At 41.8% G+C, this 22,432-nt stretch overlaps 1 protein-coding gene across 1 annotated transcript in view; it reads left to right on the top strand.

Moving 5' to 3' along the window:
- The window catches only part of PPM1A (protein phosphatase, Mg2+/Mn2+ dependent 1A), a 20,688-nt gene extending 10,169 nt beyond the window's left edge, over positions 1–10,519 (top strand). The window contains exons 4-5 of the mRNA XM_005417952.3: positions 242–299; positions 2,629–10,519. Of these exons, the coding sequence (XP_005418009.1) occupies positions 242–299; positions 2,629–2,658 (88 nt within the window). The 3' untranslated portion in view covers positions 2,659–10,519. The remainder of the gene's footprint in view (positions 1–241; positions 300–2,628) is intronic.
- Positions 10,520–22,432: the final 11,913 nt, after the last annotated feature.

Genomic DNA, 22,432 nt, shown 5'->3' with positions numbered 1-22,432 from the left:
CTGAACTCCAAGGGATATTCAGACTTGTTTGTCTTAAGCCTAAAGGTTTTAAAGGATTTTTTGAAAAATCCTTTTTTTATAAAAAAAGTTTTTAAAGTGCTAACTTGCAGTAAAAATGGTTCTGTGAATTTGGAATCTTCTTAAGTTTGCATTTAAATTAAAACTAGGAATTTGACTTGGGGGAAAAAAAGAAAAACACAGCCTTAAAATCTTGTGGGTTTTTTTGTTTTCTTTGCTCTAGACGGAGTGTGATTGAAGCTGTGTATAACAGACTGAACCCCTACAGGAATGATGATGCTGTAAGTATCTTTTCTCTTACATTCTCTTTCACCCCACCCCAATTATTTGAGCTCTTTTGTAAAGAAAGATATTGCAAATTCCTGTTAAAGACCCTTTGCCCCCAAGAAAGGAGTAACACTGTTGTGATTTTTGGACTGTGTTTTGTAATTGTTTTCTGCTGCCTTCTGCTGATCATCATCTCAAAACTCCAGTGGGGTTGATTCATTTGTCCTCTGGAATTTCATTATTTCAGTCCTGCTTGGGTTTCCAAGTGCTGCCAAATGGTGGAAAGAGTCATGGGGGGCTTTTTTCCCCTTCTTTATAGGAGACATTTTTTCCTAAATATCAAGAAAAAAATGCTATATCTAAAGGTTAAATGGATGTGTTAAGAATATATTAGTTTACCAAATGGACTGTGTAAACACTTTTATTCTTAAGCATACAGCATCTTAAGCAAGCAAACACTTTGGGTTCTTACATGTCAGTGCTGAGACATAAATCCACTGTCAGGATGAGGGGAAGAAAAACCAAACAGTGAACATGAGCATGATTCCAGTGGCAGTTTGATCACCAGAAACAACATTCTGTCACTGAAAATACAATATCTCATAGAGCAGTTAAACTGATCCTTTAACTATCAGCCGAAATTTCTTCCATGCTTGGATGTGACAGAAGTGAAATGCAGCCAGACATGAAGATTGTGCGTTGGCCTTACAACTGTGCACTAGTTTTATTTGGCAGCCCTCCTTCTATTTTTAGCATTAAAATTCCTAAATAGGGGCTGAAAGAGGATGCTTTACCTTCAAAATACATTCTGTAATATGTTGCTGTTCTACAAATGTACAGTACACAAACTTTGTGATCGTGTTGGCAGCTGGGATACAGAAATTTGCATATGGAATAGTTGGCAAGCAGCTCCTGCATTTTTACTCATGCTGGTTTTATTCTTCATTCTTGAAACAACCATTTTGCTCTTTCATATAATTGCTCTCCTTTGCTACTTCTGGTCTTGAAGGAAAAGCTGGAGGTGGTACTTTTGCAAAGGGCAATTTCAGTTTGTGTTTCTTTAACTACACCTCCGTGCCAACTGTTCCTCTCTGGTTTGCAATGGATTCTGTGTGCAAGTTTGAATGAAGGGTGCAGAACTTCAGTGCTAAGAAATTATCATGTGTAGCATTGCTGGAGACTTAATTAGCCTCTCTTCTCTCCAAGGAGTCACTAAGGCAGTGCTTTTGAAGAGAAGTAATATTTCTACCTCCTGCAGCCTCAGTAATGGTGGGGAGGTGTAGCTGTGGAAGCACCAGGATGAATTGTTGTAAAAGCCCATCCTGCCCTTTAATTGCTTAGGGAAAATGAGCAGATGATGCTGGGACCACCAAAGGTGGTGCACAGGAGCAATTTGCTCTGATTCCTGTGCTGCTGATTCAGCTGTTACTTCAGCTGTAGAGCTGTGGCCTCACTTGCTCTTGGTTAACCTGTGAGCCCACCTGATGAGATGGAAAAAGCTCAATACAGAGCAGTCTAAGCAAGGGAAAAGGGAACAGGCCTGACACAAAGGCAAGTGGATTAAAAAACACTTGGTAAAATTAAATACTGGTTAAACCAGGATTTGGTTAAACGTTTGTCAGGCTTGTGGTAGTTATACAAAATCTGCTGTTGCCTATGGGCCTTAATGGAATGAATTTTTGGGATACTCATATATTGGATAGGTTGATATACCAAGTGGTGTGACATACAATTATGATTTGGAGTACAGCATGCTTCTACTTTCAGGTTTTTTTTTGTTATATACATTTATTTTTTTCCCCTTGCAGTTTTATTACCATCCAAAATTACAATTTCCTTCAGTTGCCTAAACTACACTTCTGTAACCTTAAATTAAAAGTGTTGAAATAGCTCTGAGTTATAACAGGGTGTCAGTTGATGTCTGTATCTTCCCATGCAATGAGGGAGGGCTGAGAAGACAAAAGATGATAATGGTGATAACACATGACATGAGCACATCCAGCTCTTTTCTCACACCTGTGAGCTGGGTGTATCCATTTTGTATTACTTCTGACTGCTCAGGAAATAGCTAGAAAGGCTCTGGAAATGCTTTTGAGTAACATGCCTAGGATCTTATTTTCAGCATTGATGAAACGGTCATATTTTGAAATTTCTTGATTCTGATGATTTGTTAATTAAGAATATGTGGGGTTTAGATACTTTGTAAAAGCTGTTTCTGAAAGGGGAGAGAAAAGAGACTCCTGAAATGATTTAAGTCTTTACCCTTTTCAGTCTGGATTATCCAGAAACGGCCGCAAGGATGGGCACTCCAGACTTTAAAGGGTTCCTTCTTTTTTCTTTAAGGATTCTGCCTCAACTGATGATATGTGGTAAAACTGCTCATCTAGCTGTGGAGTTCACCTTTCATCCTGCAAATGAAAGTGCAGCCCAACCTCAGTGACCCTTCTTAACATCCATCCTCAACCTTAATTAAAGAAGGGAATATGATGTGTTGGTGAGAGTGACTACAGCAGTACAACATCTAGCCCAGGAACTGATCTTTTTTGTAAAACAGACTTCTGTAAACGTGATTTCAAACCATAAATTCATGTTGTAAATCAGACTCCAGCAATTTATGTTGTATGATTTTGTTTTTGTAAAGTGCAATTGTCTTTGTACAAATGCTCATATTTAATTATGAACCGCTTTAAATCACTATAAAGGTTAGAAGAAATGTTTTGGCTTGTGTGATGCAACAATATATATCCCTTTTAAAAATCATGTTGTGGTTTTGGATTGCAAGGAGCAGCAGCCTAGCCAGCTAGGTGCTCAAGAGGTGCACAAAACTGTTAAAGATAACTTTTTTGATTTATATGAAAGCTGAACTCATGGGCAACCTACCAGAAATTACAGTGTGTGAATTTCACTTGGCAATGGAGAAATAACTTAGGAGTAGTGCACATTCTTCAACAAACATACATCATTTTCTTGGATGCACTCCTGCTCTCACATGGAGTCGAAGGGATTTGTGATTTTGAGTTCAGTGGGAGTTAAATCATGCCCTATTAACAGTATCCTGTTCATACATGTACCAATCTTGGGATTAGAACACCTTGGTTCTTTGCACCTCTTTTTCATTAACCCTTACCTGAAACTACTAATCACTGAGCACGAAGACAACTTTCTACATAAAGTAGGAGTCTGCAGCATTTTTACAATCCTGATTGGCTGGGTCTGCTGCTGTTCCAAGAAAAATACTCTTGAATTCCATTTTATCAATAAAGCTTGATTTAACAAACAAGACATTTACCCATAAATGTGTAATTCCTTCTTTTCCTGCCTTTTAAAATGTCAGTGCCATTGTAAATGATATTTTACTTGTGGAAGAATATTTTTCTTAATTGGTAGCCCATTTTTAAAATGGGAAGGATTTTGATTATTGCCCAAGACATAGCCATATGCTAGAGGATGATGTGGGATTAATCCGTTACCCTATTTTTTACAAATGTGGGTTTTTTCAGGCTTTTTGGTGTTGTTTTTTTTCCCCTCTCCCTACTGAAGATGTGCATTGGTTTGAATTTGCCTACTGTTTGATAAAAATACATTTGTCAAAGCCTGACAATCTTTAACATTTTATGGTGTGTGTTTTTAATTGACCCACTTACTTAGAATGAGAGACTAGTGGTTAAACAGTACTTGTGATTTGAGGTATAGCATGTTGACAATATTTAACTGTTTGTTGTTTAAAATTCTAATTTAAAATTTTATAAGATAATAAACTAATTTGATTTAAGCTTAGCTTTCTCCCATTGAGCATACGAAAATTAAGTTTTCAAGTCAGTCGTGTTTGCAAAACTGCTGTTTTGTGCACCTTGTATTGTCTTTTTGGTTGAGAATATTGTATTTAATATGTAGTTTACTCATTTAGTAGGCAGATTCCTCAAAAGGAAAATCAGTAAAACAAGTAGATTGTAACATTTACTGCAGTTAAACAGAATCAGAACTTGGTGTATAATTACTTTTTGATAGGAAAATGTAGTACAATGCATTTTGCTATATTTGTCTTTCCCTAACTTTTATATATACATATTTGTATATATAGCCTTAAAACTAATGCAGAGTTAGGGAACACTGAACAGTGAAAAAGTAACTTATAGTGTCTTGGAACTAAGTATAGTATATACCAGCAAACTTTTCTTTTATCCCTCTTGTCTATGTGGGGTGCTTAAACGTAACTTCATTGTATTCAGTTTGTAATCTGTTCAAGCATGAATGAAGAAAACATAAGCACTATTTGTATTTATAAATTTATAGCAATTTTTGCTTAAAGAACCAGTTCCTTACCTACCTATGAATAAATGCTTAAAATGTCTAATTTTGTTGTAGAGTGCAAAACTATAATGATGTTAAGTTATAGCTTCACAGGCACCTAATTAACGAGCATATTTAATAATACATGGCGTATTAGTGCAAAAAGCTAAACTTAATTTAGGACTAGGCAGATAAAGTTCTGTCCTTTTTTTTTCATAGAGACTAAAGTTTAGTTTTGGAAACTGCAAAACCTTGAACTGGACTGTGGAACCTTTGAGTTTTAAACTTTAAAAATCGGAAGCAAAACTGTGGTGTGAAAAGCCATACTTCAAACCATAATCACTTAAACTGTCTCAGTGACAAAGGAGATTCTTTGAAGCCTCTTCTGACGAGGTCTCCTGAAGGTTAGAAAGAAAATAATTCTGCTGTTGCTACAGGTGATGTGAGTAGGTTTGAGGGTAGTGGCAGAAAGGCTGTTTCAGGCCTTTCTCTCTCTCGCCTACGTTCAGCGTTTTGATGAGCTCAGAGCACTGAATTGTGATGTATGCATAAACACTGCCATTTTAGATACAGACTTTGACTACAGAATAAACCAGTTAAGTATATAAAGCATCCTAGAAAAGAGGCAAGCTGTACTTTTTTCACTGCTCTGAAAAGAAAAAAGGCACTTTTGCACCTTTGTGCATCTCCTTCTTGCACCAGAAACTTTTTTTTTTTTAATGCTAAAAACATTAGCACCTCAGGGGCAAGGCAGCAATTTTTATTTTGAAATATTGTGTGCTATTTATTTCCCTCTTGGAAAAAGATTCATGTGTGACAAAAATGAAAATTGTGTGATGTTAACAGATGTATTTTTAAATACATGTTCAAATAGGATGGTCCCGATTTGCTTGTTTTTAAAAGGAAATGACATTTGTAAAGCTACTTTGCTTCGTATGCCATGCAACTTTGTTTTCCTTCTACATTTGACAGCTTCACTGGCTACAGTTTCTGTGAGTTTTGTTATAGTCAGATTAAATGTTTGGCTGATCGTTCTGGGAGAATACCTGTAACTGCTTTATAGACAACTGTTCCAACTAATTCTCGCTAATTCAGCATCAAAAATATGTTCAAGACAGAGGCTTCTAAAATGTGCTTTAAACCAATGTTGGATGAACTAAATGCAGTGACATTAAGTAGGATCCTAGGTTTGCAAGGCTTTGTAAATCCTTTGTATCCATAGAGACCCCGGTGCTCTGCTGGGGCAGGAACAGAGCCTGAGCCTTTCAGCTGGGCTTGCTCTCAGCTGGCCCAGGAGCAGCAGCACCACCACCTTGAGGCACAGGTATCGCTCAGTTAAACCTTGAGCTGGAGTCAGAATGGGAGAGAGGAATTTCATCAGCTTGTGGTTAAACTGCTCTGAGCTGTGGCAGGCGTAGGTTGTGTCAGCGAGGTGCCTGGTGAATACTGAGCAGCAGATGAGTCATGGGAGCACTTACCTTGAGAGTTCCTGCAGGTGCCAAAGCTGATCTTTTCAACATGTACTTGTAGCAAACTGACTTCAATGTCCATTACATTATTTATTGCAAAGCTGGTGCTGTCACTATATAGGTTCATGTCTGAGCCATTTTGCTCAGTTCAGGAGTTGGAAGCTTAAGATGATTTAACAAAATTAGGGATCAGTTTTCACTTCAGTTGATTCCCTGATAAGAATCCCGCCTTAATTTTATACACTGGGATAGGAGACACTTCCTACTGCATTCCATTTTTAGTAGCTTATGGTCTAAGGATGTGGTTTCATGATCTGAGGCCAAGACTAAACCATTGCTCCTAGTTTGCCCCTACTGCCTTTTTTAATGCCAGTGCTTGTCCTTAAGTAGGTGTGCAGTTAGGAGAAAGAAAAAAACTGTCCTCTTGAGCTGGCTAAATTGATAATCCAGCTGTGAGGTGCTGGTGCTAGGGAAAAATGGAGAGTGGGGAGACAGGACTGAGAGCACAGGAATGCTTGTCCCACCCCTCCTGCCACAGTTTGGGAAACCACACCCAGATAAATGATGGCCTGTGTGTAGGGAGCATCGAAGCCTTTGCAGATCTTTCCCCACTTAAGACAAACATTTTACTTTGATAAATGTTTCTTTTCTTTAAACTGGAACCATCAAACTTCTGTCTCAATGTCTTGTGTGTGAGCTCTGTGCTGACAACCTTCCTCTGTGTTCACATTCTCTGGAGGTTTGGAGCTCTGTCCTGTGGGAGAGGCAGCATGGCTGCCACAATTAGGTTAATGATATGGTTGTTACAACTTACCTTGGTTCAGTGTACATCAGGATTTCATCATGGCAAGATGTTCACCTCCATCTCTGCCTGCACCTTCTTGAACTGCTTTTGTGCACAAAGGACTTGGTGTGTTTCTGTTCCTTGGTATTTAAACTTGGCCATGTCTGAAAGGGGCTAACCTTGAGGAAAGCCAGTGCCCTTTTCCTCATCCTTTGGCAAATACAGTATTTGATACAAACCTGAGGTACCTTGCATAGGTTCAGAGATAGCAAAACTCTAGAGCTACAGGGCTGTACCTGACAGTCTTGTGTAGAAAATGAATTGTTACTTGGTGCCAAGCTTTACCAGCTATGAAAATGATGTCTCCTAGATAATGAGTGTGGCTCCTTGTTACTACAACTACCTATGTCTGAGGTGATCATACCTGAGCCTTTATGGGCCAGTTCAGGGTGTAAACTCTCCATCTGGCTGGAGAGGTTTTTTGGCTCTTAAGTGGTGAAAAGAGGCTCCAGACATGAATTTCCAGGATGCTGTAGCACAAAAAAATGAATGTGATTCCTGCTATAGGCTGTAAGAAAGGAGCAGAATTTAAAAGTATCACTCTGTGGCTAAATAATTTTGTCTGACCTGTCTGAAATACTGATCAGAGACGCCAATCTTTTGTGAGCTTTTTCTCTGGAGTGCTTGCACAGTCTGCAGCTTTCTGCAGACCCAGGTGTGCACATCTGAAGCACTCTGTGGCCTTATTTTGCTTTAAAACATTGCTTTATAAATAAGGTAGCAGCCACCTCGGCTGTGGCACGTGTTCTCAGGAGGTCAGGAAGCTGTAGGAGAACTTGAAGCTTCTCTTTAGCATCATGGACCACTAAATGCATTCAAGTAGGAAAAAAAAATAGACATGTTAGAAGTTCAGTTTACATTGTCTCCCATTGACAATTTGTTTCTAAAAAATGGCAAATGTTTCTACCATTTGCTTAATATGTGAAAAAAATGTCTGGAGCTTTAATCTCCTGGTTGTGTCAGAGTTGTTGACTTGAAGTTACTTAGGCTTTGTGCATATTCCTCCTTTTCTCTGTTTTTGTTTGGTGTTCCTTTTGAGTAGCAGTAATACAAATCTTTCTTTTCCCCATCTCTTGTACACATTCTTCTAAAGTCTTTGCTTCCAGGCTAAGGGAACAGGAGTGATACTGATGTCTTAGGAAAGTGTTTTGGGAGAGGCTTGCTTTAAATACAATGACCACAAAACCCCCCAGCTTTTGCACCACAAAAGTTGGGAAAGTGGGCTTAACTTAACAAATGCCTTTTATAGAACCAAGAAAATCTAAAAGTGTCAAAACTTGGGTAGAAGTGGGATGACAGGTCAGATTTCTAGAGTGGTTTATGCATAGCCAGATTTTTACACATAAATAGAACTGATTCCTGCCCGTGTACTTTTTAAAATATCACTAGGCACCTGCTTTCTTATTTTTTCTTTTTTTTTTCCAAAATGGGAAGAATAAAACCAATGATCCTCACTACTGTGTGACCAGCCATGTATCTGAGGGGTGGGTGCTGTGTCAGGCAGTACCATTTTCCTTCAGGAGCACAAGATCAGCACTTCTCAGCTTGCTCAGGAACTTTGAGGCAAAGCTGAAATTCCTTTTTTTTATCTTGAAGTGTTGGCTCTGAAGAGCTTGGTGGGAATGTGGGGGTTTTCCAGGTGGACAGGACTCCCCATGTGTGTTGTGAGGAGGCCTCTGGAGTTGAAGGAGCTGCCATTGTTATTTATTTTGAGAAATACCTTTAGAAATAATGAGAAAACAAACTGCAGGTCCTCAAACAATCAATACTTTTATTCTATTGATGCCTGTAGAGCAAGGTCCAGAGTTTCAATTCAGCTGTTACTGAATTCCAGCCAGTCTGAGCAATGCAAATACTGGGTACCCAATTTCATTTTCACTGTTGGGATTTCAGGCTGGATCACAATATTTCTGTTCACACTGCAGGGGGAAATTAGAGTCAGATAGGCTTGGGAAAATCAGGCACAAACTTAACTTTACATCCTACTGACATTGGTGGAGCTTTTGCTCACAACATACAAATTCTGCACGTGTTGTTGGAGCCTTAACTATCCCACTTCTCTTGGAATGAAAAACAAATGTAATCTTTATTCAGTTTAGGTATTGAAAAAGCTTTTCAAAGCCAAAGGGAAGACAGTGGTAATGTTAAAGCAAAATGTTTGGTTAATCTGAGATAATTTCTTAATTCTTTAAATATCCAAGAATTTTTTTGCTTTTAAAACCACAGAAAAGCACAGTTTGAGGTTTGATCTTTGATGCAGTGCTTTCAGCTGCAAACAACTGAAATCCATAATGAGGTATCCCAGATAGAAAGACAATGAGACCTTGAAAATGTAGGAGTAATGTGCTGAATTTACACAGAATTATATCCATGTCCAGTGATGGACTCCTGAAAGGTTGGAACTAGATGATCTTTAAGGCTCTTCCAACCCAGACCATTCTATGGACCATTCTGCAAAAGGATCTTTGACAGTGTTTATAGGGGAACTTTTTATTCTTGCTGAATGATGCCAGACTGAGAAGTCTACTGCAATTTGGAATTTCCAGCCCCTTAAATTGGAAACTGGGCATTGCACACCAGAGTCCCCAGTGCTGGGATGCTGTTACCCCACGTTCCATGGGTTAATGCCCTGCAGCCCATGGGAGTTGGGGTTTCCCAGCCTGGTTTTGCTGATGACTTTGGGCACCAAGAGTTAAATTGTATTTATTAACCACATCTAACTCTTCAGTGCCAGGAATCCACTTTTTGGAGTAAATGCTGAATTATGCAAATATTCTTGGCAAATGGTGCTGGGTATTTCACTGCTTGGGAAATTCAATAACTCGTGACCAAGAGCTGATAGGAGACAAAAGCTGAGGTTCTCCCAGCCAGGGAGTGCTGCATATCTGAAAAGTGTGAGCTTTGACTTCCAGGACCAGCTGTTTGATAAATCTTTATAAGCAGAGATTTTGGGTTCTAGCATCTGTCTTGTTCCTAAGACCACGTACAAACATGCTGAATTAGAGAGTTTTCACCTGTCTTCTCACAGAATTGACTCCACACCATAAGAGTCTCGTTTGTAGTGACATGCTGTGCCTGTCTTTTTAGAAAATTCGTGACCTCTTTATATCTATTTTGTGGAAAGTGTAACTTTTTTCATTGACCTGTATAAATGTGTGTTACGAATGGAGAGATTTAAGCTTGAAAAGCATGTTTGCAGATTACACAGCTTCATTATGGAATTTATAAATTTAACAGAGTAATATACAAGAGCATAACTATTTTCCTTAAGTAGAATGTATAACAATATATAATAAATTATTCTTCACGTAGTTCACCCACTATTTACAGTTTTACACAATTCAAACTGTGTGTTTACAGAAAGTTCAATAAATGTATATTTTGTACTATGTACAGATTCCTGGTCCCAAAGAAAATGTGTGAACTTAGTTTCTAACTTAACTTTTGAGATTGTACTTTTTTTCTTTTTTTTTTCTTTTTTTTTCTTTTTTTTTTTCTTTTTTTGGTTTGGAATCAGTTGAACAAACTGCGTTACGCCTGTCGATGGTGGAGGCTTGCATTGGAGTAAACGGGAATTGGAAATATTTCTAATCTACAAAAGTGATTCCACTAAATAAAACAGGCAATTACATTGTGTGTGTGTATTTGAGTGCTACACAAACCATCCTCACATCTCTTTTATTGCCCCTGATTTACAAACTTTCCAGGCCTCCTTCAGTTTTCTGGCTCAAGGGAGTTAGATTAGAATGAAATACTGAGGGCTTATCGTGATCACTTTTTAGTTACAATTATTAAACTCCCTCCTTTTTGCTGTTTTTCCCCTTTCATGGTGAAATTCCAAGATAAAGCTGCATGTGCTTGGCTCCAGCCCCAGCATTCCCCAGAGGCTGCCTGGTCTGGGGCTTCCAAGAGAACTAGAGGTGGATTAGGATGCCCAACTTCTGGAATACTTCACACAGGAGCAAAATACATTTGTGTCTTTTGCCCTGATTCAGATTCAGTACTGTAAAATAAAAGCTAGACCTTTGTAATATAATTTCTTAGAATTTAAGGATGCTAAAGGCTAAGATAAATATGGTTTTAGCCTTTATGATTTGAAGGAAAAATGAGCCTGGATGTAACCAGCTCACATTTGTCATCTGTGGAACTCTTTATAGACAGAGCTGGAAGGATTCTGACATGGATTAAATAAATTAAATCTGGGGAGGGGGCAGGAGGGGATTCTGCTGTCACCTGAGACCTGGAGCAAACTTGTCTGTTAAAGGAACTTAAAGATTCAGCCCCATCCCTTTAAGGATTAAAACTCAGAGCCACTGAATTGTCTAGCAAAAGAAAAGAGTATTTTTCTTTTAAAAGATTAAAAAAATTGAATTGCTATGATAAGATTGACTATTAGCCTTGGTTCACATTAATGGAGCAGACATGGGAGACAAAATATATCCCTATGTTTTCCAGCTCAGAGTGTATAAAAAGTTTATCCTATCTAACTGAAAGTATGCATTTTAATGTATTTTTCCTCAAAGCCAAAGAATAATATACCTCTGAATAACATTGTTGGTTTGTTTAAATGGATTTTTTTAATCCTGACATCTAATAATAAATGTGAATGCCATCTAAGCTGTTTAGGTAGAAATATTAGGCCAACTGCAGATGTTCATTGTGGCTGAATTTCATAAGGCTGCCTTTATGTGAGCTAATTTAAAAGAGGCAGAACCCTGAAGCCTGGTTAAGTCATTTAACTCTATATAATGAGAATTCCTATACTGATGAAGTTAATTTGTACATACCAATTTTAGTGCAAACTTTCCTGTGTTTTTACTGGGAGAGTTTAAAATTATCTGCAGCCTTTCAGAGGTCCTACTTAGCCCCAGCTGTGGGAGAGATTTATTCTCTTTTCCCAATTAGCAGCTTTTTCTGGGGTACGTGCTCTACTTGAAGAAAATGCTTACTACAGGTTTTTAATCCTATTGAACAGGACTGAAAACTTTGTGACCTACAACTTAGACTTGTCTGGAATGAAGGGTTTGCTGAACAGACATTTGAAACAGGGAGTTTATTTGAACAGTAGAGCAGATATGAAGAAAATACAATTAGCTCTGTGTTTTCTTGTCTTTACCTCTGCTCCTCAGCAATAGAAGTGTTTATGACACTGTCCAGTGTCCTGCTGATCTCTTTATAGGTATCACCTTGCTGGAGCTGCACCATGGCTCTTCCCTCTTATTCTGAACAGAGCACCAGAGTTTGTTCTGGCTCGTGAGCACCAAGTGGAACTCAGTGAGAACACTCACCTTCCTCTGCAATTTGAGTCTTCTCCCATACTATAGGAAGGTGGCAAAACAATTCAGGGTTTATTACAAGTATGCAATAAAACATTTTTTAAAGGCTTTTAAGGAAACAAAACATTTTCTGGTCTGTTTTGAAAACAGCCTGTGGAGTTTCTGGGCCAAGAGGAATAGGATTATTTGAAAAAGCCTATCCTCCAAGTCTTTTGAGCTGTGGGGTTTTTTTTTTCCCTGCATTTCCCTCTTATCCAAATTACCTTTTCCAAAATGCCAGAAGCCTTTTGAAGTATTATTTTAGAAGAGTAATTTATTCTTCTGGTGATCATCCCTGTCAGAGCTACAGGAGGAGTCTTTACCTGAAGAATATGAGGTGACACCTTCACCTTAAATCAGTTTTAATCCTGAGAATGTTTCAGCTCATGTTGTAAGTATCTGGAAGTGTGCACTTCAGAGTGGTTTTTGGATCTTTGTATTTGCAGTTGTTACAAAGTTTGGTTATTGGTTTTTTTTTTTTAATTTGTGGGATTTTAATGCTCACCTACAGCTTTAGCAGACTATATAGAAATGGAATAGGAAAGCAAGTGAAGTCACCCCCCCAGCTGGTTGTTGTTAACTCCCAGTGAAGAACTGGAGACTGGTCAGATGTCAGGAATCAGTTTCAGGGAGAAAATAAAACCAAAGCAGAAGGCTGATTTAGAAGGCTTTTAGCAATGGTAATATCAATGAAATGTGCAGCATAAATTAAAATAATGTAAATATTTAATTGCAGAAATATGTTAACTTAATGCTTCTACACTCTTAAAGCTCAGTATGAAAACTTTATTGTTCTGTAAGGAAATATTGATAGGTGCCAGCCCAAGGGGCCCTGTTTCAGATATTAGGCTGAGGGTCTCAGTTTGCCTGCACCCAAAAACCTCAGCATGGGCATGAGTTCAGTGCCAGAATAAACCTGCCCCAGGCCACAGCCCAACTTTTATTGTCAAATAGCCAACACTGAGCTTTCATATTAGCATTTGATAAGGGGGTGTGCTCTCCTTATCACCTGGTTTCTAGATAGACTGTAGCCTTTAGCCTGATTTTTATATTCCCTTTACCCAGGGATCAGCTGGGTCTTGTCCTGTGGCTGCCTCTTGCCCTGCATGCAGTGAAGCACCTTCCTCCTGCCACCTCTCCTGTGCACCTGATCCCTTTCATTTTTCTCCCTTGTCCATCTCTTTTTGGCCTGAAGCTGCCAGACTATTCTGTAAAAGTCTGAAAATCCCCTCAGTGTTGGGAATTGTGTCCCCTCTTGCATCTTCTCTGCATTTTCTAGGAATAGAAATAGTTCTAGGAACAGTATCTGTGGTGGTGTTTGCAGGGGTCCCAAGATGAGGGAAGAGACAAGAACCTTGACTCCATGTTTCAGAAGGCCGATTTATTATTTTATGATATATATTATATTAAAAGAAAATGATATATTAAAACTATACTAAAAGAATAGAAGAAAGGATTTCATCAGAAGGCTAGCAAGGAAGAGAATGGAATGGAATGATAATAAAATTTGTGTCTGACCAGAGAGTCCGAGACAGCTGGATTGTGATTGGCCATTAATTAAAAACAACCACATGAGACCAATCACAGATGTACCTGTTGCATTCCATAGTAGCAGATAACCATTGTTTACATTCGTTTCTGAAGCCTCTCAGCTTCTCAGGAGAAAAAATCCTAACGAAATGATTTTTCATAAAATATATCCATGACAAGTACCATTCTCCATGGCCCCACCTGGCTGCACCCTCCCGCAGTAACTGTGCGGAGTGACGAGGTTCTCTCCTGTTCTCTGCAGGCTGGACCCTCTCCCAGGCTTTGAGGCACTGCTAAAAAGCCAAACTGAGTTTGCTGCAGGCAGGTAACTCACACACCATGGTGTGAGCATCCCTCCCAGCCCATCGGGGCAGGCTGTGCCCATTCCCACTGGCTGCATCCCTGCAGCATGTGCTGAGCATCCATTCCCAGCTGGGGCCAGGCAGCTCCTCGCGTGCTCAGAGTAAAACCCTTCAGATGTTTGTGTGCCACGGAGCTCACAACTCATTTCCTCTGCTGCTTCTGCTGCTCTGGGGGATTTTCTGAGAGAAGAAAGAGAAACAACAGAAGACACAGTTGCACAGTCTGTGTTAGCTGACGCAAAAAAGATTAATGGAGCTGCTTCTGACCCTTTTTGATTTTCTTTTTTTTTAATTTCAGTACTGCTTGACTTCAAAAGTTTTTTGCACAATTTCCTGGAAAATGTTTGTCTGGTGAACTGGTGCTGCTGTATCATATTCTCAGTGTTTGAAGAGTGTGTGGTTTTAAGTGATGTAATCCCTGTGCTCCAGTTTACAAGTTCTGTGGAAGTAATGCTCTCCAACCTGATTCTCAATTCACTGGATCATAGAATCATTTGCATTGGAAAAGATCTCTAAGGTCATCAAGTCCAGCTGTTAACCCAGCACTGCCAAGCCACCACTAACCCATGTCCCCAAGTGCCACATTCCCACATCTTTTAAACATCCCCAGTGTTGGTGACTCCATCACTTCCCTGCCAGCCTGTTCCAATGCTTGACAACCCTTCTGATGAAATTTTTCCCTAAAACCCAATCTAAATCTCACCTGGCACAACTTGAGGCCATTTCCCCTTGTCCTGTCCCTTGTTCCCTGGGAGCAGAGCCTGATCCCCCTGGCTGTCCTCTCCTGTCAGGAGCTGTGCAGAGCCAGAAGGTCCCTCCTGAGCCTCCTTTTCTCCAGACTGAGCCTCCCCCAGCTCCCTCAGCTGCTCCTCATCAGATTTGTGTTCCAGACCCTTCCCCAGCTCTGTTGCCCTTCCCTGGACAAACTCCAGCCCCTCAATGTCCTTCTTGTCCTGAGGGGCTCAGAACTGACCCAAGGATTTGAGGTGCAGCCCTGATGGAGAGAGCAGCCTCAATGCATGGCACTGAACCAAAAACTTCACCAGTTCTGCTCTAATGAGGATGATGGAAACAATTACCAGAAGCAGAGTATCTGCCCACCAGTAACACAACCAAACTCATTTTTCTGTGTCTGTTGGGAGCATTGAGAGTCTAAGAGTTGCCACTTCTTTGCTACCCAAATCACCATTCTATTCTCCCCAGAGAATGATTCAGTGGTTCTCTCCTGTGTCTGACTGTTCTGCTCCCTGGCACCAAACCTCAGCACTGTGTGTTGGTCACAGCTTTCACTGGCTGAGCAGAGCAGCTGAAACTGGGCAGGAGTTACAAATCCTGGAAGTGCAGAAAAGCTGACACTGGCAATTGGACATACCAGCTGAAACTCACCCCATTTCCCCAGTCCCAGTTCTCCTGTACTTGTAGTCAGAGAAAACCTTAAGACAAAGGCACAGGGCAGCCCAAGCCTTCAGGCCAGCTGTCTCTTTTGACATGTATTTCACTAGGCAGTTGTAGATCCTGAATTAAACACATTCTTTGTCTATTACATCCTGACCCCCAGCACAGCTGGTGATGTTTTTCCGTAGGGGAAGAGGAAAACTGGGGTTCATCTATTTTGATCTCATGGAAATCAAATGTTTTTGCAAAGAAAGCCCATATTTTCATCTCCTGGTCTGAGGAAGGGGTAGCTGGAAGGGGCTGTTCCCATCATTATCCCCTTTTCCTTGTCACCACGAGGATCTTGGGCTGGGACCCCTCTCTGTATGAGCTCAGGGAAGATGTGGCTGTTTTCTGTTGCTGTGCAGGGAGAGGGTCATTGACTCCATTCAGCTGAAGGCCTTCTGTAATCGATTTTCAGAACAGTCTGAGGTCGTTGCATGCTGTGCCCTACGGCACCGCAAGGATTTGTACATTGTGTGCCAGCATCAGCTTTTGACTTTCCACTGCCCAACCTTTGGTGTCATTGCCCTGAAGTTCAGCCCTGGTGGGGCCTTTTGCTCAATGTCTGGGCCTGCTCTGGAGCACATTCACAAAAAATATTTATGAAGCCACAAGCCATGGTTTTCTAAGATGTAAAAAAAATATAAATTTTGAGTCATGCTCCTTTAGTTCCTTGCAAGAGCCAGAGATACAGCTTTGCTTTGTGTAGATCCTTGGTCTCAGGCAATTAACTGAGCCTCCAGGAGAGCTTTCTTTGTCATTGCAGTCAGCTCAGAATATTTTGATACCTGGAGCAGTTAAAATGTGTCTATGGATCTGCCCATACATGTGGCTGGGGCTGTACAGTCAGGCATAAACAGGATTTATGGTGAAAAGCATCTTAGAACAGCAAAAGATGATGTTATTTCTCTAGATTAAATGTTAATTAGTTAGATTAATATTTGCAAATATTGCATACTTACGGCTAATATTTGATTAAAGTATGAAAGTAGGATAAATACTTCCTTTAATAAAGTTTGGCAAACAAGCTCAGCCCTGTATAAATGTCAAATACAGTCTGTGTTTAAATGAAGTCACTGCTGTCAAAAACAGACATAAAACGTCTCAAGACATTACCCAAGCAAATCCATGCCTATGTTCCAGTCTCATTTAGGAGCACAATCTCTAATTGCAGAAGTGCTTTGCAAAACTGTATTAGGAATTTTCTCCGCTGGCAAATCAGCGATTTTCTTTGCAGAAGCAAACAATGGAGAAGTGACCTAAATACACACAATTATGCAGGAGATTTTGCTTTGGGGCACAAAATGGAATTGTATGAAAGTTAATTTGAATTTCAGACTGAGTCCCAACTGTTGCAGAAGGGAGAGTCAAAGGAAACTATATTTGAGGGGTTTTTCCAGCCAGCTCTGAACTTTCCTGCAGTAATCTCCTGTTTATAAATGAGACTTGTAAATGCTTGTGGAACAGCCTCTCTCTCACTGCTGAAGTTTTCTCACCCCTTTCCCTCCTGTGCTTCAAATGATTGTCTGTGTGTTCTCAGGGAGGTGTCCTAGAAGAGGATGGCCTTGTTCTCCTGGGTAGTGGGGAATGCTGGATCTGGGATGCTGCCACAAGGTCTGGCTGCTGCTGAGCTGAGCAGTAGGAAAAGCAGCTGATGTGAAGACAAGGTCCAGACATCTCAGCAGTAGAAAACTGGAGAGAAATCTGAGGGTCAAAATGCTGTTCTTGCCTTCTCTTTCTCTTTGCAGACAGGGTATGATTTCCAGAACAAAAAAGAGAGAAAAAAGGTAATGAAAACCAAAACAGTCCCATGCAATCAATGGGAAGAGGCCAGAACTGTCTGTTCATCTCAGCTGATTATAAAGCAGAATGATGAAAAAGTAGCAGAGGAAATGAATCAGAAAATCAAAATAGAAAAACTAATAGATTATAGAAAACCAGATCGAATTAATAAAAAGTTAATAGAAAATCAAATGTAATAAATAGAAAAATTAATAGATAATCCAAAACTGGTGGTCTCCTATTTTTATACAGGCTAAACCTGTAGTCTTTGAATAATTAAAAAAAAAAAAAAAAAACATAAAACCTTGCATTTTCTGTGTGCTCAGAAAATCAAGGTGTTGCAATATGGTGAACCCACATCTCTGGTCTGCAGTGCCTCTCACTGAGCAAATTCCTTTTTGCAGAGATATCAAAGCCTTTCCATGGGAATAATGTCTCCAGTTCTGCTCCTGGGCTGGAAAAATCCTCTTCTGGGAGAGCCAGGTAAAGAGAGGCAGTGGGGAGGGACAAGCAGACAGGCTGTTGTCGTGTCTGGGACCCAGGTGAACCTGAGAACTCCAAGAATGCTGCAGTGCAGCCTCTTGCCCATTTCTGTGCTCCTCTTTCAGCAGCTGAGGAAAACCTCTAAGGGTCATTGTGGAGAAACAGGCAAAAACCTGGTGGGAGCTTTACATGGAATAAGATCCTCATCCCACTGGTGAGCCCATTTCCTACAGTGCTTGGGATCAAGTCCAACTTGGAGACAGGTTTTATTACTTTTTTTAATGCTGTTAATTTCCAATTCAGAAGAACTTGTTCATGGGTGGAATATTTACTGCATCAAATGGCAAGGCTGAGACTGCTGTTTCAAATACCCAAGAAAAGGAATGTCCCTCAAGAGATTTATTTCCCAGTGACCCCTGGTTTTGAGTCACACCAGTCTCAGTGAGTGCACAGATGGTCCTGGGAGCTCTGCAGGTAGCTACAGGTTTGTAGGGAGGAGTTGGAGGTGGAGGAAGTAGGGACAGATCTTCAAACTGGGAAGATTCCAATATTGGGGTCTCTACCTTGATGCTGTGCATGTGCTCATGCCTTAATTTCTTTAGGAATAATTACACTTGGCTCCACTTTGTCCTACATACAGATGGAGAATATAAAAAAATGGTGATGTAATGTCTCTGTTAAAAATATCTGCCCACTTCCTCCTCCAGCTCCCTCCAGGTCAGAGGGAGCCATGGAAAAAAGGACATTCCTCCTGCCTCTGGCTGATTTCAGCCTTGATAGAGCTCAGACCAATCTTGCTTCAATTAATTTATTTTCTTTTATAACACATGTCTCAGAGCACTTCAAAAGCTGGATTTCCTAATCTTTGGGAGATCAGCATGAGTCAGAAGCATCTGCAGGAAGAGCAGGAAGGTGCCTGAGCTGAGTTTTCCAGAGGCAGCAGCGGGCACGCTCCTGGCAGGGGGAGCAGAGCTCTGGCAGGGCTAGTTCAGGGGCTTGAGGAGGAGGTTGTGCTCAGCTCAGCACAGCCCAGAGCTGCTGTCCCCATCTTCTGTGAGCTGCTGCCTTAGGGACATTCAGAGAAAGCAACTTCAGCACTGCTGCCCTCCCCTGGATCACAGAACCATGGAATAATCAGATGGTTTGGCTTGGAAGGAACCTTAAAGATGACCTCGTTCTGACCCTCCTGCCAAGGGCAGGGACACCTTCCACTGTCCCAGGCTGCTCCAAGCCCCATCCAACCTGGCCTGGAACACTGCCAGCGGGGGAGCAGCCACAGCTCCTCTGGGCACCCTGTGCCAGGGCATCACCACCCTCACAGGGAAGAATTCCTTCCTAATATCCCATGTAAACCTACTGACTTTCAGCTTAGGGCCATTGGGATTTTTGTTGGGATTTTTCTCAGAGGGAAAGACAGGACACACCTTTGATTCAGGTAGGTGCAAAGAAATCTCACAGTGGAATGGCCAGGCTGGGTGGAGCCCTGAGCAACCTCGTCTAGTGGAAGATGTCCCTGTCCGTGGCAGGGGTTGGAGATGATCTTTAAGGTCCTTTCAACATAAACAACTCATGATCCTGTGTGCCACAAAGCCAGGGCTAACAGGGGAGTATTGTATTTGGGTTCCCCCCAGACAAAGGGAGGAATGATGAATCTGACTCCATGTTCTCAGAAGGCTCATTTATTACTTCATGATAATAAATTATATTAAAAGATACTAAACTATACTATACTAAAGAATACAGAAAGGATGCTTACAGAAGGCTAAAAAGATAATAATGAAAACTCCTGACTCTTTCCAGAGTAGGCAAATTTGGGAGAAAACCTCCAAAGGGCCCCCAGCACACAAAATGAACAATACTGGGTGACACCACTCTGTCACCTCTCTGAAAAAGATGACAAATTCAGAAAGTCTCTCTGGGGGTGGTGGCTCTGTTCTCAGTCCCTCCGGCCTGGGGCAGCTGCTGCCCAGAGCAGGCCCCGCCAGGCCCCAGGGTGCAAACTCTCGGTGTTTGCCAGGCCCCAGTCCGGAGCAGGCCCGAGTGGTTCCAAAAAGGGAAAGGAAAAACAGTCCAGGAAAAATTTGGACTGCTTAGCTAAACTACATAATGAGCAGAAGCAAAGAGCAAGAGCAAAGCAGGAGCAAGAGCAAAGCGAAAAGCCAAGCAAAAAGCAAAAGCAGCGCCATGTACTGCCCTGTCTGTGTGTCCCGCCAGCTGTGGGGGAGCAGCTGATAACAAAACCCAAACAAAACTTTTGCTCCTCAGAGCCAGTCTTGAAGGCACAGAACATCATATCCAGCATAAACAGAACACAAAAATAGGGATACAAGCATCATCACGTCACCCTAGGACAGCCTGCCAGCCCTGCTTGGGCTTTTCCCTGGCCCAGCCTTGTCCCTCCCCACAGATCCCGCGGGCAGCTCTGCAGGGTCACCTGGCAGGAGGTGTGGAGCTCTAATTCCCTTTGTTCCCCCGGGAAATTCCATTTCCCTCCCCTTTGTGCCGAGCCCCAGGTCAATGCAGCGCTACAGCCGGGCCGGGACAAAGCCCTGGGGGAGGCTGGGGAATTGCAATCCCTCCCTGTGAATGCACCAGGGATGGGCTGGAGGATGCACCTGGAGCCCATAATTGTGGCTTGAAATGCGGGGAAAAGGCTGAAGGCAAGCCAGAGGCCAGGTGGTTTTTGTGGATGGCAAAGGAAGGACTTTTCCTGCTGGAAGAACAAATGGACTGCTCAGGAGTCTGCTGGTGATGGAATAATTCATCTTTTCTCTTTTCCTCCTCCTCCTTTCCTTGGCTTTTCTGGGGTTTTGTTCATCCTCTGCTACCTCCCCCTTTTGTTTGCATTCCCAGAACAGCAACTGCAGGTAGGAAACCCCACAGTGGCTTATTCCAGCTGAGATTGAATTTCCAATAACCTGTGCCTTAGTTTTCACCACGACCCCTTTGATCTGCAAACTGGCTGAATGACTGCATCAGGATTTGCTTCTCCAGCCACCCAAGCTGGATTTCTTGGACCTGCAGCAGGTGTGTGGCACTAAATTAATGCTGTAAGTGATGGTGGTGATTCTCTGCTTGCCAGGGATGTGCAGTGCTGCTGAGCTCACCATGGTCAAAGCTCTCTTTTGGCAATTCTTTGTACTTTCTGCTACTACAGGCATCAGACAAGCTCATGTGGGTGAAATACAAAGTAGAGAAACATCTTTAACTGGGAGAGTAACACTGTGCTCTTCCTTTTGAGAAGGAAAGGAGGGATTTTCCTTTTGTGCTTTTTCTTTTGTGCTTTTCCTTTTGAGAAAGGAGGGTGGGATTTCTAGGGGTCTCTGCATAAACAGTGGGGCTTGGAAATGTGTGTGCAAACAAATGTTCATCCAAGTTTGGTCTCTCATGCCCATACAGGTGGGAAGAATCAGAGAATCAGGGAAAGGTTTGGGCTGGAAGGAACCTTAAAGATGCGCTGGCACAGGTTGCCAGGGAAGCTGTGGCTGCCCCATCCTGGGAGAGTCCCAGGCCAGGTTGGGTTGGGTTGGAAGGGACCCTAAAAACCACCCAATCCCACCCCTGCCATGGCAGGGACACCTTCCACCATTCCAGGCTGCTCCAAGCCCCAGTGTCCAACATGGCCTTGGACACTTCCAGGGATGGGGCAGCCACAGCTTCTCTGGGCACCCTGTGCCAGGGCCTCAGCACCCTCACAGGGAAGAATTTTTTCCCAACATCTCATCTAACACTGTCTTCTGTCAGTTTGAAGCCATTCCCCCTTGTCCCACCCCTCCATGCCTTTGTAAGCATTCCCTCTCCAGCTCTCCTGGAGCCAGTTTAGGCCCTGGAAGGGGCTCTAAGGTGTCCCTGGAACCTTTTCTTCTCCAGGCTGAACAGCCCCAGCTCTCTCAGCCTGTCTGCAGAGCAGAGGGGCTCCAGCCTTGGATACCCTTTGTGGCCCCCCTGAACAATGATGTCCCTGTACTCACTGTTCTTCAGTCCTGGGATTTGTGCTGCAGTGAGTGACCCCTCTTCTTCCCAAATGTTGTTTCCAATCATACCAATTCAATAATATATGTATTAAAATAAAAGAATCCTTGGGCAACAATCCTGCACATCCAGAAGAGACCATGAAGAGCTGTTAGTTTGCTTCCATGATGCTTCCAGCCACAATGATCCAGGGAAAGGCACCCTGAGGCCAAACAGACAAAGCCTGGGTTGGTTTCCCAGCGCTGGAATAGTGTAAAGGCTGGCAAACATGCATGGATCTCAGGGAAATCTCCCTGCATGGATCTCAGGGAGATCTGCTGGGTGCTGCTGCCTTTTCAAGGTGGATTTTTTGACCCTGAAATGAACATGATGGAACAGGCGTGGTGGAGATAAGACTGATGATGGGAGGTAACCCAGCCCTTTAGGAGAGATTATTTATAACTCCTTAAACCAGAGAAAGGTAAACTCTGAAACAATCCCCTTAATTTTTTATCTTGTATTCTTTTCTTCGTGTGCCTCATTTTCCAAATTTTATTATAAACCACCAGAATAACAATAGTCAGTGTACATTTTACCACTGTATGTGGGGGATTTTTGTTTGTTTTATCCACCTCTTTATCTATTATAGCTCTTCCCTCTCCCTTCCCCCTTCCCCTCTCCCCC

Source organism: Geospiza fortis, unplaced genomic scaffold (assembly GCF_000277835.1).
Source record: "Geospiza fortis unplaced genomic scaffold, GeoFor_1.0 scaffold23, whole genome shotgun sequence".
NCBI classification, from domain to species: domain Eukaryota; kingdom Metazoa; phylum Chordata; class Aves; order Passeriformes; family Thraupidae; genus Geospiza; species Geospiza fortis.
The sequence above is the reverse complement of the archived record's forward strand: the minus strand, read 5'-3'. Positions and strand labels throughout refer to the sequence as shown.